We start from the raw sequence: 14859 nt of genomic DNA, 5'->3' as shown, positions 1-14859 counted from the left end.
ATACGGGGTTACGGGGATGTTGTTGGGTCTGAGTGGGATGCCCTTTGGAGGGTTGGTGTGGACTCAATGAGCCAAATAGTCTCTTTCTGCACTGTAAAGATTCTATGATTCTCTGATTCTCGAGGGTATATTGGATTAGCCACAAATTTTGGCTTAACCAGCAACTTCTACATTCCATAAATAATTTTCTATAACATGTCTCATTGTTCTGAGCCCTTAGTTCCCTGTTGAAACCAAAATTGTTCTCTTGTCAAATTGCCCCTTCTCTACTCACTTTCTCTTAAAATGCACAGCAATACAGGGTATCTACTCTTATACCATTGTATAATTTTGTCACCTGTAATTGTCTGACTCATTTGTATGTCACCTTTATGAGATACGATTTCCTCCTTTGTGCCAGATGTTTGTGTGCCTTGAATTATACCCACTTTGTGGTTGCACAGAAGCACACATTAAATCAATGTTTTGTTCCTGTTTCGTGTGATATTTCTTGGTTGTTGGCAGGGTGCATGCTTTTCTCGAGCAATGGGGACTCATTAATTACCAAGTGGATGCAGAAAGCCGACCGACACCCATGGGTCCTCCCCCAACATCGCATTTCCATGTGCTTGCTGATACACCTTCCGGTCTGGTGCCTCTTCAGCCCAAAGCTCCACAGGTTTGTTTCCAACTTACTCTAAATGCAGCAAATTCTGTATGGCATATGTGAATTTCAGATTTGCAGTGTATTACATTAATGAAGCAGAAAGATTATAACTTGAGACCAAACTACTTCTAGCATCCCCTTATTGCTGTTTTCCAAATGGCATTGGCAACAAGTCAAAGTAGACTTACAGCACAAACCAGCTTTACTTTAACAAGTTAGGAGAATGAACCTTGTTTGAGTTAATGCTAATGTATTCAACTTTTGACAGACATCAGCATCCCAGCAAATGCTTAATTTCCCTGATAAGAACAAAGAGAAAGCAGCAGACATGCAGAACTTCGGACTGCGTACTGATATGTACGCTAAGAAAAATGTTCCTTCTAAGGTAAGGCAGGGTTTCAGACTTGAGCCAAGGCTTATGAACATCTGTGTGGTCGCATTCCAAAGCACGCATTCTTTTCTTTCAGATAAATTGAAATGGTAGTTTAGTTGGGGCTAATTTGGCAGTACTCTCGAGAAAGGAATTTAGCGAAAGAATGTTTGCTGTGTTACTCAGTTGGAAGCAATTCAGCCCATTGTGACTATACCTTATGGAACAGGAACTGGACTGTTCAGAAGTCTTAGCCAATATTTCTCCCTCGAGCACCCCAGCGAAAAATAGACCAAGTCAGCACTGTTTGTGGGATCTCTCTCTGTAGAAGATGGGTGTTGCATTCACTTTCATAACATCAGTAACATCAAAGTAGTTCATAACTGTGGATTGCTTTGGGTGTTTTGATGATGCTACATACATTGAATTGTTATCATGCCTCCTAAGAAGGCATTTTTTGATTTCATTTCTACTTTCTTCTTCTCTAGAGTAAAGCAGCTGCTAGCGCTACCAGAGAGTGGACAGAACAAGAAACACTTTTACTGCTCGAGGTAAGGACGTGGGATTCTATTTCAAGAGCAATACCAGCACATGCATGACAGCATTTGACAATGTAGTCAATACATCTGAGCAAAACTGGAGTCAATGGAAATCAGGGGACACTCTGTCTGCTTGTTGGAGTCATACCTGACATAAAGGAAGATGATTGTGGTAATTGAAGATCAGTTACCCCAGCTCCAGGGCATCTCTGGAAAGGTTCCTCAGGGTAGTGTCCTTGTCCCAACCATCTTCAACTCCTTCATCAATGATTTTCCCTGCTCCTCAATGTCAGAAGTGGGGATGTTAGCTGATGATTGGTGCTGAATATTACACATTCCAGTATCCCGGTTTGGGCTGAAAAGTGGCAAGCAATGGCCAGCTCGAACAAGAGAGAATCAACCCACCTCCTCTTGGCATGTAGCAGCATTACTGTTATTGAAACCTCCACCATCACCATTCGAGGGGATTACCATTGGCCGGAAACTGAACTGGACCAGCCACTTAACTACAAGAGCAGGTCAGAGACTAGGAATTTTAAGATGAGCAACTTACCTCCCATATCCCCACAGCCTGTCCAGCATTTGTGAGGTACAAATCAGGAGTGTGACAGAATACTCTTCGCTTGTCTGGATGAGTGCATCTCCCATCAACATCATCCAGGGCAAAGTAGCCCGCTTCATCAGTGACTCATTTGCTGCCTTCAACATGCAGCCCTTGTATCATGGCTTCAGTGTATACCATCTGCAAGAAGCGCTGTTACAACAGGTACCAAACACACGATCTCCAAAACTGAAAAGGCAGGGGCTGCAGATACATGAGAATTTCAAATCCCCCTCCAAGCAACAAGTTGTCCTGATATGGAAAAACATCACTGTTTCTTCACTGTCACTGGGTCAAAATTCTGGAACTCCCTCACTGCAACAAATTGATTGCACTGATTCAGAAATGCAGCTCACTGCCTCCTTGAGGGCAATTGGAAATAGAAAATAAATACTGGCCTTGTTAGTAAGGCTTACAAAGCATGAATAAATTTTTTTAAATTACTTTGTTAATGATTATCCCTTGTGTCCGCCCACATGCACCAGGATAACAGGATTTAATTTTATAGGCATTAATAAGAACCATTATTATTCAGTCCAGAATTGATGGGCTGAAGAACCTTTTCTGCACTGTATGACTTTATAAGAGCCGGTCACTCCTCAGGGCGAGGGTAACTCCTTGATAGTGTTTGTAGATGCCACCAATTCTTTTTTGCAACACTGGATTTGCTTGTTCCAAAAGGATTGTGCCAACAGCAGCATAGTTCAGAAAATTGAGTGTAAAACTTGCCTAGCTCCTGATTCTATCATGACAAGGTTCCAACTATTCTGCTACTCTGAACTAAATCAACCAAATTCCCCCCACCCCCCCACCATCTTTTCAAACTAAACGTCCAGTCAACATCTCACAAATCTCATATCAAAGTTACATTGTTCTTCCAAAAGGCGCACCACTTATGCCTTCTGCTAAAGCTGAACTCTCTCTGTGTCTTCAGGCATTTTTTCCATCAGCTGGATAACTATTGCTATGCTGAACTCGATGTCTAATGTGAGTTAAGCTTGCTGTCCTGGCTGTTTTCACACAATTCCCAATCAGTGATCACAGGTTCTCATTGACAGCAGGAGCATTTATTGAAAGGAAACTGAAAGAAATAAGGATGTTGGTTTCCTTTGTGTGTTGGGGATCCTTTGCAGATAGTGATAAAAATGTCACTCCTTCCTTGATTCTCTGTACATCTGAAAATCACTCAGGCTCTGCTCCATTGATGTCTGCTACATTCTCCAACAAACAGTCATGGATGACTCAAAGGATATTTAAGCATGTACTTTTGCATTCCCTCCAATCAAAAGATTGTTCTATCCAGACAGCAGCTATCCATTTTCTTCCTCTTCTCCCATCATCTGGTTTGTGAATCACATGATGCATGTTCCTTAAGTCCTTTGTTTCTTTGTTCCCCTGTCATTTTTTTTTAATCTATGGTGCAGACAAGGTGGCTACAGCCTTCTAAATTCAGGGTTAGTGGTTTGATCTAATTGTAGAATACAAACTCCAAAGGAAGATGTCTGAAATCTTGGTTTTGACTCTCCTCTGCACTAATGTTTAATTTTCTACCCTTTGGCACTAAGATCCCAAATCCATTTTCCGAACTGTCTACTGACAGGACAATTAAGATTTCAGCCAGAAGGAGCCAAGCAATGTAAACATGGTATGGGCCAGCTGGCTGCGATATGAAACAATAGTATTCTAACACTGTGTCTTTTTGAACACCCTGCTGGTAACTGATTAATTTCCTCTTCCCTATTCTCCCATACAGGCACTGGAGATGTATAAGGATGATTGGAATAAAGTCTCAGAACATGTAGGCAGTCGCACACAGGATGAATGTATCTTGCATTTCTTACGTTTACCGATAGAAGATCCATATCTTGAAGACTCTGAAGCCTCCTTAGGTCCGTTGGCTTACCAGCCAATCCCTTTCAGTCAATCTGGCAATCCTGTCATGAGCACTGTGGCATTCCTGGCTTCAGTGGTTGACCCACGTGTGGCATCAGCTGCTGCAAAATCTGCATTAGGTAAGACAATTTAAAATTTTTGAAGTTGAATTGGAAACCAGGCTGTACTGACTGTAATTTTAGAGTTACAATAGTCCTTGTTACACATGGTGCTTTACTGATCAGCATGAATACAGGGGAGCTGTATAAATTACGGCAAAGACTGTACTGATCAAAATATATACAGGAGAGTTATATAGGTTATAGATAGGTCTTTACTGATCAGAATATGTACAGAGGAGTTGTATAGATTGTATATAAACCGTATGAACAGAATATGTACAAGAATTATATAGATTATAAATAAGATTATATTGATCAGAACATATACAGGAGAGACGTACAGATAGTAGATGGGGTTTTACTGATCAGAATATATACAGGAGAGCTATATAGGTTAATATATAGGGCTTCCCTGATCAGAATACCTGTAAGCATTTGATACTATGTCGCAAACAGGCATGCAAGCGAGGTTATAGCTAATGGAAGAAAAGAAGCAGTAACAACACAGGTACTGAATAAATTGAGAGTGAGGCATCAAAGAGAGTCTTGGTTCATTATTGTTTTACTGACTTGAGGAAGCTTTGTATTGGAGAGCACCAGGTAACATATACTCTATTCCCCTACTGATAAAGCCCAGGATGCAATATGTTCCATTATCCATTCTCAACCTGTCCTGCCATGTTCAGTGATCTTTGTTTTTCCTAATATGTAGTTATGATTTAGATCTTGGTCTATACAAAATACTTCAAAGCTTGCAGACTGTACAAAACGTGGAATCATTGTGAACTGTGAAGGAGCAATGTAGAACATTAAAAGGGCATGGATAACTTGGTTGAATGGGCAGATAGGTAGCAAATGAAGTTAGAATCATAGAATCCCGAGAGTGTGGAAGCAAGCCATTTGGTCCATCGAGTCCACAACACACTCTGAAGAGCATCCCACCCACACCATCCCTGTAACGCTCCATTTCCCATGATTTATCCACCTGGACACTACGGGCAATTTAGCACGGCCAGTCCACCTGACCTGCACATCTTTGAACTGTGGGAAGAAACCAGACCACCCAGAGGAAACCTGCGCAGAAACACGGAGAATGTGCAAACTCCACACAGACAAGCTATCTGAGGGTGGGATTGAACCCAGGTCCTTGGCACTGTGAGGCAGCAGTGCTAACCACTCAGCTACATGCTGTTACCAGTTGAACGCAGAGAAGTATGAAGTTTGGTAGGAGAAATAAGGTTCATTGAAGGGTACAATTTTAATAAGGATGCAGAAGAAGAGTGACCTGAGTGTGTATGTGCATAAATCATTGAACGTGGCAGGACAGATTGAGAATGGATAATGAAACGTATTGTATTCTGGGCTTTATCAGTGAGGAAATAGAGTATATGTTACATGCAAGCATATGAATTAGGAGCAGGAGTGGGCTTTCCAGCCTTTTGAGCCTCTCTGCCATTCAAGGAAATCATTGCTGATCTAGTTACTCCACATTCCTACCTACCTTGACAGCCTTTCATATTTTGCTTACCAAGAATCGATCGACCTCTTTTCCAGCAAATATTCAAAGTTTTTTGATGACCAATTCCAAATACTCCTCATCATTAGTGAGAAGAAAATTCTCAAGTCTTAAGTGAAAGACCCCTTATTTTTAAACTGTGATCCCCTAATTCTAGATTCTCCCACAAGAGGAAACATCCTTTCCACATCCATCCAGTCAAGACCCCTCAGGATCTTGTATGTTTTAATCATGTTACCTCTTACACTTCTGAACTCCAGCAGGCACAAATCTACCCTGTCCAATCTTTCCTTATAAGACAATCCACACTTTCCAGGTATTAGCTGAGTCAACCTACCCTGAATTGCTCTCTTTCCCCACCCCACCCCCCAATGCATTTACATCCTTCCTTAAATAAGGTCCAATATTGTGCACACTATTCCAGATGTGGTTTGACCAGTGTCTTTTATGCCTGAAGCATAACCTCCTGACTTTTATATTTCATTTTCCTTGCATTAAATGATAATTCTCTGTTCACACTTCTGTTTTCTGAATTATTTGCATACTAACCTTTCACAATTCATACACTAGGAGACCCAGATTTTTCTGCATCCCCAAATCTATGGAATTTTGAAAAAATAAAACCACCACTTCAACTATCTCACAAGCAACTTAGTTTTCATCCGAGAGTCTTAAAGCGTCATCACCCAGGGACCTGTCGACCTGCATTTCCAACAATTTGCTGAGTACTACTTCACTGGTGGCAGTAATTTTCTGGAGTTCCTCCCTCCCATTTCCTGATAGCTATTTCTTGGATGTTACTTGTAATCTCAATAATGAAGACTGATCCAAAATATCTGTTTTAAATTCCCTAGACTGATTTTCTAAAGAACCAATGCTCATCTTGTTAACTCTTTTCTTTTTTAAATATTCAGTATGCACTGGCTGAAATTACTATGAAGAATTCTCCTTCTCAACCTATCATCCAGCTCGGCACCCTATTCCTGCTTTTGCCAATACCCTTTGAATCATGTTTTAAATTCTTTCATGGGTGTGAGCATCGTTGACCAGGCCAGCATTTATTGTCCAGCCCTAATTGCCCAGAAGGCTGTCAGCCACATTGCTGTGGGTCTCGAGTCACAACTAGGTAAAGATGACAGATTTCCTTCCCTGAAATGCAATAATGAACCAGATTGGTTTTTCTGACAATCAACAATGGTCATTATTAGATCCTTAGTTTCAGATTCCTATTGAATTCAAATTCCATTATCTGCTCTGGTGTGATTTGAACTTGCGTCCCCAGAACATTAGCTGGGTCTCTGAATTAATAGTCTATTGGTAACACCACTAGGCCATCGACTCCCATTATTCAGAAGAAATATATCTGGCCCCCTTTTTGGAAGGCATTCAATATTTCAGTGTCAACCACTTTCTGTGGTAGAGATTTCCACAGGCTCACCACTCTCTGGTCGAAGAAATGTCTCTTCATCTCATTCCTAAATAGCCTACCCCATATCCTTAAACTGTGACCTCCGGTTCTGGATTCCCTGGTCATTGAAAACATGCTTCCTGCATTTATCCTGTTAAATTTTTATAGGTTTCTATGAGATCCCCTTTACTTTTTTTCCAACTCCAGTGAATGTAGTCCTAATCGATTTGGTGTCTCTTCCTACATCAGTCCTGCCATTCCAGGAGTCGGTCTAGTAATCATTTGTTACACTGCCTCCATAGCCAGAACATTCTTCCTCGGATAAGGAGACCAAAACTGCACACGCTACTACAAGTGTGGTCTCATTAAAGCCCTGTACAATCGCAGCAAGACATCTCTGTTTCTGTACTCAAATGCTTTTGCTGTGAAAGCCAAAATACCATTTGCCATCTTCACCACCTGCTGTAGCTGCAATGCTTATTTTCAACGACAGGTGTACAAGGGCACCCAGGTCTTATTGCACCTCCCTGTTTCCGAATCTATCACTGTTGGGATAATAAACTCATACAGCACACAGACTCTTTGGTCCAGCCAGTTCATGTCGACCATAATCCCAAAGTAAACTACTCCCACCTGCCTGTGCTTGGCCCACATCCCTCCAAACATTTCTTATTCATGTACTTATCCAAATGTCTTTTAAACATTGTAACTGTGCCTGCATCCACCACTTCCTCTGGAGGTTTATTCCACCCATGAAGCACGCTTCGATGAGCCTGGGGCTTGTTGGATTCGTCTGCTTTTCTTTTCGTGTCTTTTCTTTTTTGCTCTTTTTTTTTTCCGCTTGTTTTACTTGGCTCTTCATGAAGAGCTCAATCGTGGCAGTCATAAAATAGGCCCAGTGCAGACTCATGACGACTAGCAAGAAGGCCCAGCCCAAACTTGTGGCGGTCGGAAAGTAGGCCCAGTGCAGACACGTGGCGGTCAGAGAGTTGGCCCAGCGCAGACCAGTGGCGGTCGGAGAGTGGGCCCGGCACATACCTGTGGCGGTCGGAGAGTAGGCCCAGCGCAAACTCGTGGCGGTCGGAGAGTACGCGCAGCAAAGACCTATGGCAGCCGGAGACTATTCCCAGCGCAGACTCCTGCCGGTCAGACAGTAGGCCCAGAACAAATACGTGGTAGTTGGAGGGAAGGCCCAGCGTAGACCCCTGGCAGTCGGAGAATAGGCCCAGCGCAGATTTATGGTGGCCAAAGAGTAGGCCTGGCGCAGACTCTTGGCGGTCGGAGAGTAGACCCGGAGCGGACTCATAGAGGTCGGAGATCAGGCCCAGCGCAGACTCCTGCCAGTTGGAGAATAGGCCCAGCGCAGACTCGTGGCGGTCAGAGAGTAGGCCCAGCGCAGACCCATGATGGTCAGAGAATGGGTCCAGCGCAGACCCCTGGCAGCCGGAAGGTAGGCCCAGCGCGGATTCCTGCTGGTCGGAGATAGGCCCAGCGCAGACCCGTGGCAGTCGGCGAGTAGGCCCAGCGCACACTCGTGGCGGTCAGAGAGTATGCCCAGAGCAGACCCCTCGCGGTCGGAGAGTAGGCCCCACGCAGGCTTGTGGCAGTCGGAGAGTCAGCCCAGCACAGACCCCTGGCGGTTGGAGAGTAGGCCCAGCGCAGACTCCTGGTGTTCACAGAGAAGGCACTGCGCAGATGCCTGGTGGTCAGAGAGTAGGCCCAGCGCAAACTTGTGGCGGCCAAAGAGTAGGCCCAGCACAGACTCGTGACGTTCGCAGAGAACGCACTGCGCAGACCCCTGGCAGTCGGAGAATAGGCCCAGCACAGATTCCTGGTGGTCAGAGAGTAGGCCCAGCGCCGACTTGTGGCAGTCAGAGTATACGCCCAGCACAGACTCCTGGCATTTGCAGAGAAGGCTCTGAGCGGACACCTGGCAGTCGGAGAATAGGCCCAGCGCAGACTTGTGGCGGCCAAAGAGTAGATACGGCGCAGACTCATAGCAGTCGGCGAGTAGGCCTGGCGCAGGCTCATAGCGGTCGAAGAGTAGACCTGGCACGGACTCATAGCAGTCGGTGAGTAGTCCCAGCACAGACGCATGGCGACTGATGATCAGTACATTTGTTGCTATACATTGAACTATGCAGCATCAGATATTGGTTGCACCTCAACTGAGTTCAGACATTTTAAAGAAATTGCAAATTTTTCTTGGTGCTTCTGGGACACAGGTCATCCCCATGAGAAATCCTATATTACAGTCTGTGCTGGATAATAACATACTTGCCCTAGAGGGGACTACAATTAGTTGACATTTTTATGTAGATCTGAATGCTTTACAAATAGGGAGATGGTCTTTTTCAAGTGGGGCTGAGGTCTCTGAGAGTTCAGAGAGCTCTGAATCCTTCCAGATGTACTTCAATTATGAGCAAATGTTATATCACGAAAGGGCCATAAGGAGTGGGAGGATCCTGGTTAGGCAATAGTGTGTGTTTAGAAGACAGTAGCTATCCAACATCGTATTCATTTTCCTTGCTTTCTTTCAAATTAGTTTGAAAAATTGAAGCACAAATTGCAACAATCTTAACAAAACGCATCAGTATAGTTGACTGATTAGTATTAATGCATCCTGGAAAATTAAGTCATACTGCACTTTGAGACAACAATCCAAATTCAGAGGGCAATGAAGAGTCAACCACATTGCTATGTATCTGAAATCACGTGAGATAGTAGGTTCTCTCCCCAAAAAGATGTTAGTGAACTAAATCTGTTTTTCTGACAATCCAGTTATTTTATGATCACTGTTATGAGAGAGGGATTTTTATTCCAGCTTTGCTAATTACTTGAATTTAAGTTGCACCAGCTGCCATGTTTTGATTTAAGTCCATGTCTCTGCATCATTCATCTGGTAACATGAAGGCTATATTGCGATTCCTGAGAAATACTCAGCCAACTGAGATTCTGTCACCTGCATATTGGAAGCAAATCCTGAACATGAGAATGAATTAGCTTTTTTGATCAAGCAAGAAGCATTCAAGCATTTTTCGCAATTAAAAGATGACTGTAGAATAAAAAGGTGGTAGGGGGGAGCAGTCAATGTCTAAGGATATGGGGTAGGTAATTCAGGACGGAGATAAGGAGACTGAGATAAGGAGAAATTTCTTCACCCAGAGAGTGGTGAGCCTATGGAATTTTCTGGCATAGAGGGCAAAGCATTGAATGTTTCAAAAAGGAGTTGAATATCACCCTCAGGTTTAAAAAGTTCAAAGGGTATGAGGTGAAAGCAGGAACAAGGGATTGAATGATAGAGCGGATCAAAGGCCTACTCCTATTTTCTATGTTTCTGTGTAAAAGGCATATCGTAAATGAAACCATTCGATATGCAGTTTCATTGTTCTGCTTCACAGGACTCTGCTTGTAACCCAAATAGAAAACAGGAAATTCATGTCTAACCGTACAGGACATTATGCCTCTCCCATTCTAATTATTTGGGCTTGCTTTGCAGAGGAGTTTTCGAAGATGAAGGAGGAGGTCCCCTCAGCTCTGGTAGAAGCTCATGTAAAGAAAGTAGAAGATGCTGCTAAAGTCACTGGGAAGGCAGATCCAACATATGGACTGGAAAGCAGTGGAATTGCAGGAACTACCCCAGATGAGCCAGAGAGGTTGGGTGAGTATTTGTGAAGAATTGGGCCAGGGAGCCAAAGGTAATGGAGCTGTCACAGTGAACCTGTTGGCTTTCCTGATTAGCTGTACCAGAATAGACCTGCCATATCTGACAACCTCTTCACTTGCATGTCATTGCAATTGGTCATTCATTTAAGAAAGATCCCGTTGAAGTAATTTTACAAATTTAAGTCCAAATGTTCTGTGGCAGGCACAAAATATTCAGATTTTCAGAGAAAAGGTTTGGAGAATGGAAAAGAAAGCTTGCTCACTTCCTACCCAGCATCCTCCCCCAGCTTTCTTATCCCCATTTAAACCACTTCCTCCTTTCTCCATGATCACCACCCATTCTTCCCTCCTGCCTACCAATCTCCTCACCTCATCCTCCCCATGACCTCTGCTTTTTCTGCACTGACTTCCTCCACAATCATTTCCTCCTTACTCTCCCTGACCACACCCAACCACCTTCTTCGGTTCCATTAACCTCTTCTCCTCTTTCTACCCTCCCCCCAAGCCAATTGAAATGGAGTCGAGAGTTTGCATGCAGAGTGCAAAGTGCTGGTACTTTCTCAAGTTGCTTCCTCACTATGTTGAGAGCAGTAAAAGAACAAAGAAAACTTACAGCCCAGAAACAGGCCCTTTGGCCCTCCAAGCCTGACCAGATCTAAATCTACTGTCTAAACCTGTCGCCCAATTCCTAAGCATCTGTATCCCACTGCTCCCCACCTACACTTGCATCTGTCCAGACACACCTTAGATGAATCTACCGTGCCTGCCTCAACCACCTCTGTTGGCAGCACATTCCAGACACCTACCACCCTCTGTGTGAAGTACTTGCCACATGTATCCCCCTTAAACTTTCCACCTCTCACCTTGAAAGCATGACCTCTCGTTATTGAATCCTCCACCCTGGGAAAAAAGCTTGTCTCTGTCTACCTTGTCTGTACCCTTCGTGATTTTATAAACCTCAATCAGGTCCCCCCTCAATCTTCTTTTTTCTAATGAAAATAAACCTAACCTACTCAACCTCTCTTCATAGCTAGCACCTTCCCTACCAGGCAGCATCCTCATAAACCTTCTCTGCACCCTGTCCAAAGCGTCCACATCCTTTTGGTAATGTGGTGACCAGAACTGTACACAGTATTCTAAATGCGGCCAAACCAATGTCTTGTACAATTTTAACATGACTTGCCAGCTCTTATACTCAATACCCCATCCAATAAAGGCAAGCATACTATATGCCGCCTTGACACTATCCACCTGTGCAGCAGCCTTCTGGGTCCAATGGACCTGAACTCTCAGATCTCTCTGCCCATCAACTTTTCCCAAAGCTCTTCCGTTCATTGTATAAGTCGCTCTAGAATTAGTCTTACCTGAATGCATCACCTCACATTTGTGGACTCTGGAGTTATTCACAGCAATGAACAGAAAATTGTAAAATATGTTACTTTGTCTGAAATATTTTGATTGACTGAGAATTACATCCCTGTTCAGTGAAAGCTTTTCAGAGTTGAAAACACCATTAACAGTCAATATTATATGCTAATCACTTTTGCGTGACGTTGATGAAATTTCTAGCAATCTTGCACAGCCAATGGATAGCAACTGAAAAAGGAGATGTAAAGTGTTGTTTTCCTTCCTGTTTCTCAGAGGAGGCTGGCGATGAAATGAAGTCAGATACCCAATCATCAGAAGAGAAAAAAGAAACAAAGGTAAAGCTGCTTGTTGTTCCTGTTCTGATACATGCAAGTGCTCTATTTCAGTCCTTTTGTCCTGACTTTCTCCTCCCTCCTGACCTCCAACTTCCTCCTACAAGCTCCTTTTTCTCCACCCCCTAACTTCCATTACCCACAGCTTCCTCCTACTCCCTCCCCACAACCCCCAACACTCTCCCTCTCCACAAACTCCAACTCTCTCCCTTCAACACCCCACAAACTCCAACTACCACCCTTCCCCCATCTCCCCTTCCTTCCCAACGACATCTAAGTCCCTTCCTCCCAAATTCCTCCTCCCTCCCGTCCTCTTCTTTCCCCCAACCTGATCCTTCCACCACCCCCTCCCTCCCACTCCCACAGTCCCATCTCCATCCCCTTGCTTTCCCACTCCCACAACCTGCTCCCTCTCCTAGCATTGACTCTCATTGCACCAATTTCACCATCTCTCTGTACTGACCAAGTTGGGATATGTAACTACTCAAAATTAGATCTGTTATACATATTGCTTCAAATGTTGCCACCAGATCCGAAGGAACACAGATTTAAGAACCAATGGAAACCAAAATGTTCTTGCTGCATGTGGCATAAATGTTGTCACTGCCCAACCTGAAATCAAATCTTTTATGTTGCTGATTTCTCGCAGCAACCAGCCATCAGATAAGAATGCGAATTAGTAAGGTCCACTCAGCTAGTTTATTGCTGAGAACTTGCCAGTATGACCTGGACTCAGACCTGAAGTATTTCCCATTCAATTCACAGGTGCTTCAAAGAAAGAGCCGCCATCTTTATTTGTCTGCACTGCATTAGTTGTCATGTTTCCTTGTGCTAGAGAGGGCCAACACCACAAACTCTAACAATGAAGCAGTGCAGAAGGGTTTCTACAACTTTTCCTGATGTTTCAGTGAAGGAAACATTGTTTGGTGCAGTTGAAAAAGGACTTCAGTCATTTGTCAGTGCTGAGCTGTTGATGCCTGCAATTGACTTCACTGTTCATGGTTGGGATGTGGGAAATCAGCCAGTGCTTGCATTCAAAATCTCTGTCCAAGAAAAAGTGTGCACAGATGTCAAGTGTTCAAAGTTTGTGCGAAGATTTGTAGCTCGGGTGCTTGTTGTAGTGGTTCTGTTCGCCGAGCTGGAAGTTTTTGTTGCAAACGTTTCGTCCCCTGGCTAGGAGACATCATCAGTGCTCTGGACCCTCCTGCGAAGCGCTTCTTTGATGTTTCTTCCGGTATTTATAGTGGTCTGTCCTTGCCGCTTCCGGGTGTCAGTTTCAGCTGTCCGCTGTAGTGGTTGGTATATTGGGTCCAGGTCGATGTGTCTGTTGATGGAATTTGTGGATGAATGCCATGCCTCTAGGAATTCCCTGGCTGTTCTCTGTCTGGCTTGCCCTATGATAGTAGTGTTTTCCCAGTCGAATTCATGTTGCTTGTTGTCTGAGTGTGTGGCTACTAGGGATAGCTGGTCGTGTCATTTCGTGGCTAGTTGGTGTTCATGTATGCGGATTGTTAGCTGTCTTCCTGTTTGTCCTATATAGTGTTTTGTGCAGTCCTTGCATGGTATTTTATAAACTACATTAGTTTTGCTCATGTTGGGTATTGGCTCCTTTGTTCTAGTAAGTTGTTGGCTGAGCGTGGCTGTTGGTTTGTGTGCTGTTATGAGTCCTAGGGGTCGCAGTAGTCTGGCTGTCAGTTCTGAGATGCTCCTGATGTATGGTAGTGTGGCTAGTCCTTTTGGTTGTGGCATGTCCTCGTTCAGTGGTCTATCTCTTAGGCATCTGTTGATAAAGTTGCGCGGGTATCCGTTTTTGGCGAATACCTTGTATAGGTGTTCCTCTTCCTCTTTTCGCAGTTCTGGTGTACAGCAGTGTGTTGTAGCTCTTTTGAATAATGTCCTGTTGTAGCTCTTTTGAATAGTGTCCTGATGCAGCTTCGTTTGTGTGTGTTGGGGTGGTTACTTTCATAGTTTAGGACTTGGTCTGTGTGTGTTGTTTTCCTTCACCACAAGGGTACACAGGAAAACAACACACACAGACCAAGTCCTAAACTATGAAAGTAACCACCCCAACACACACAAACGAAGCTGCATCAGGACACTATTCAAAAGAGCTACAATACACTGCAGTACACCAGAACTGCGAAAAGAGGAAGAGGAACACCTATACAAGGTATTCGCCAAAAACGGATACCCGCGCAACTTTATCAACAGATGCCTAAGAGATAGACCACGGAACGAGGACATGCCACAACCAAAAGGACTAGCCACACTACCATACATCAGGAGCGTTTTAGAACTGACAGCCAGACTACTACGACCCCTAGGACTCATAACGGCACACAAACCAACAGCCACGCTCAGACAACAACTTACTAGAACAAAGGAACCAATACCCAACATGAGCAAAACTAATGTAGTT

At 43.9% G+C, this 14859-nt stretch overlaps 1 protein-coding gene across 5 annotated transcripts in view; it reads left to right on the top strand.

The window, feature by feature from the left end:
- The window catches only part of LOC132805832 (SWI/SNF complex subunit SMARCC2-like), a 157866-nt gene that overhangs the window by 108766 nt on the left and 34241 nt on the right, over nt 1-14859 (top strand). For all 5 annotated transcript variants that reach the window (XM_060821126.1, XM_060821125.1, XM_060821124.1 and 2 more), the window contains 6 exons: nt 505-658; nt 915-1031; nt 1505-1567; nt 3910-4168; nt 10574-10735; nt 12382-12443. In XM_060821126.1, the coding sequence (XP_060677109.1) occupies nt 505-658; nt 915-1031; nt 1505-1567; nt 3910-4168; nt 10574-10735; nt 12382-12443 (817 nt within the window). The remainder of the gene's footprint in view (nt 1-504; nt 659-914; nt 1032-1504; nt 1568-3909; nt 4169-10573; nt 10736-12381; nt 12444-14859) is intronic.

The sequence above is a fragment of the Hemiscyllium ocellatum genome, chromosome X (genome assembly GCF_020745735.1).
Source record: "Hemiscyllium ocellatum isolate sHemOce1 chromosome X, sHemOce1.pat.X.cur, whole genome shotgun sequence".
NCBI classification, from domain to species: Eukaryota; Metazoa; Chordata; class Chondrichthyes; order Orectolobiformes; family Hemiscylliidae; genus Hemiscyllium; species Hemiscyllium ocellatum.
This window is presented reverse-complemented; position numbering and strand designations above follow the sequence as displayed.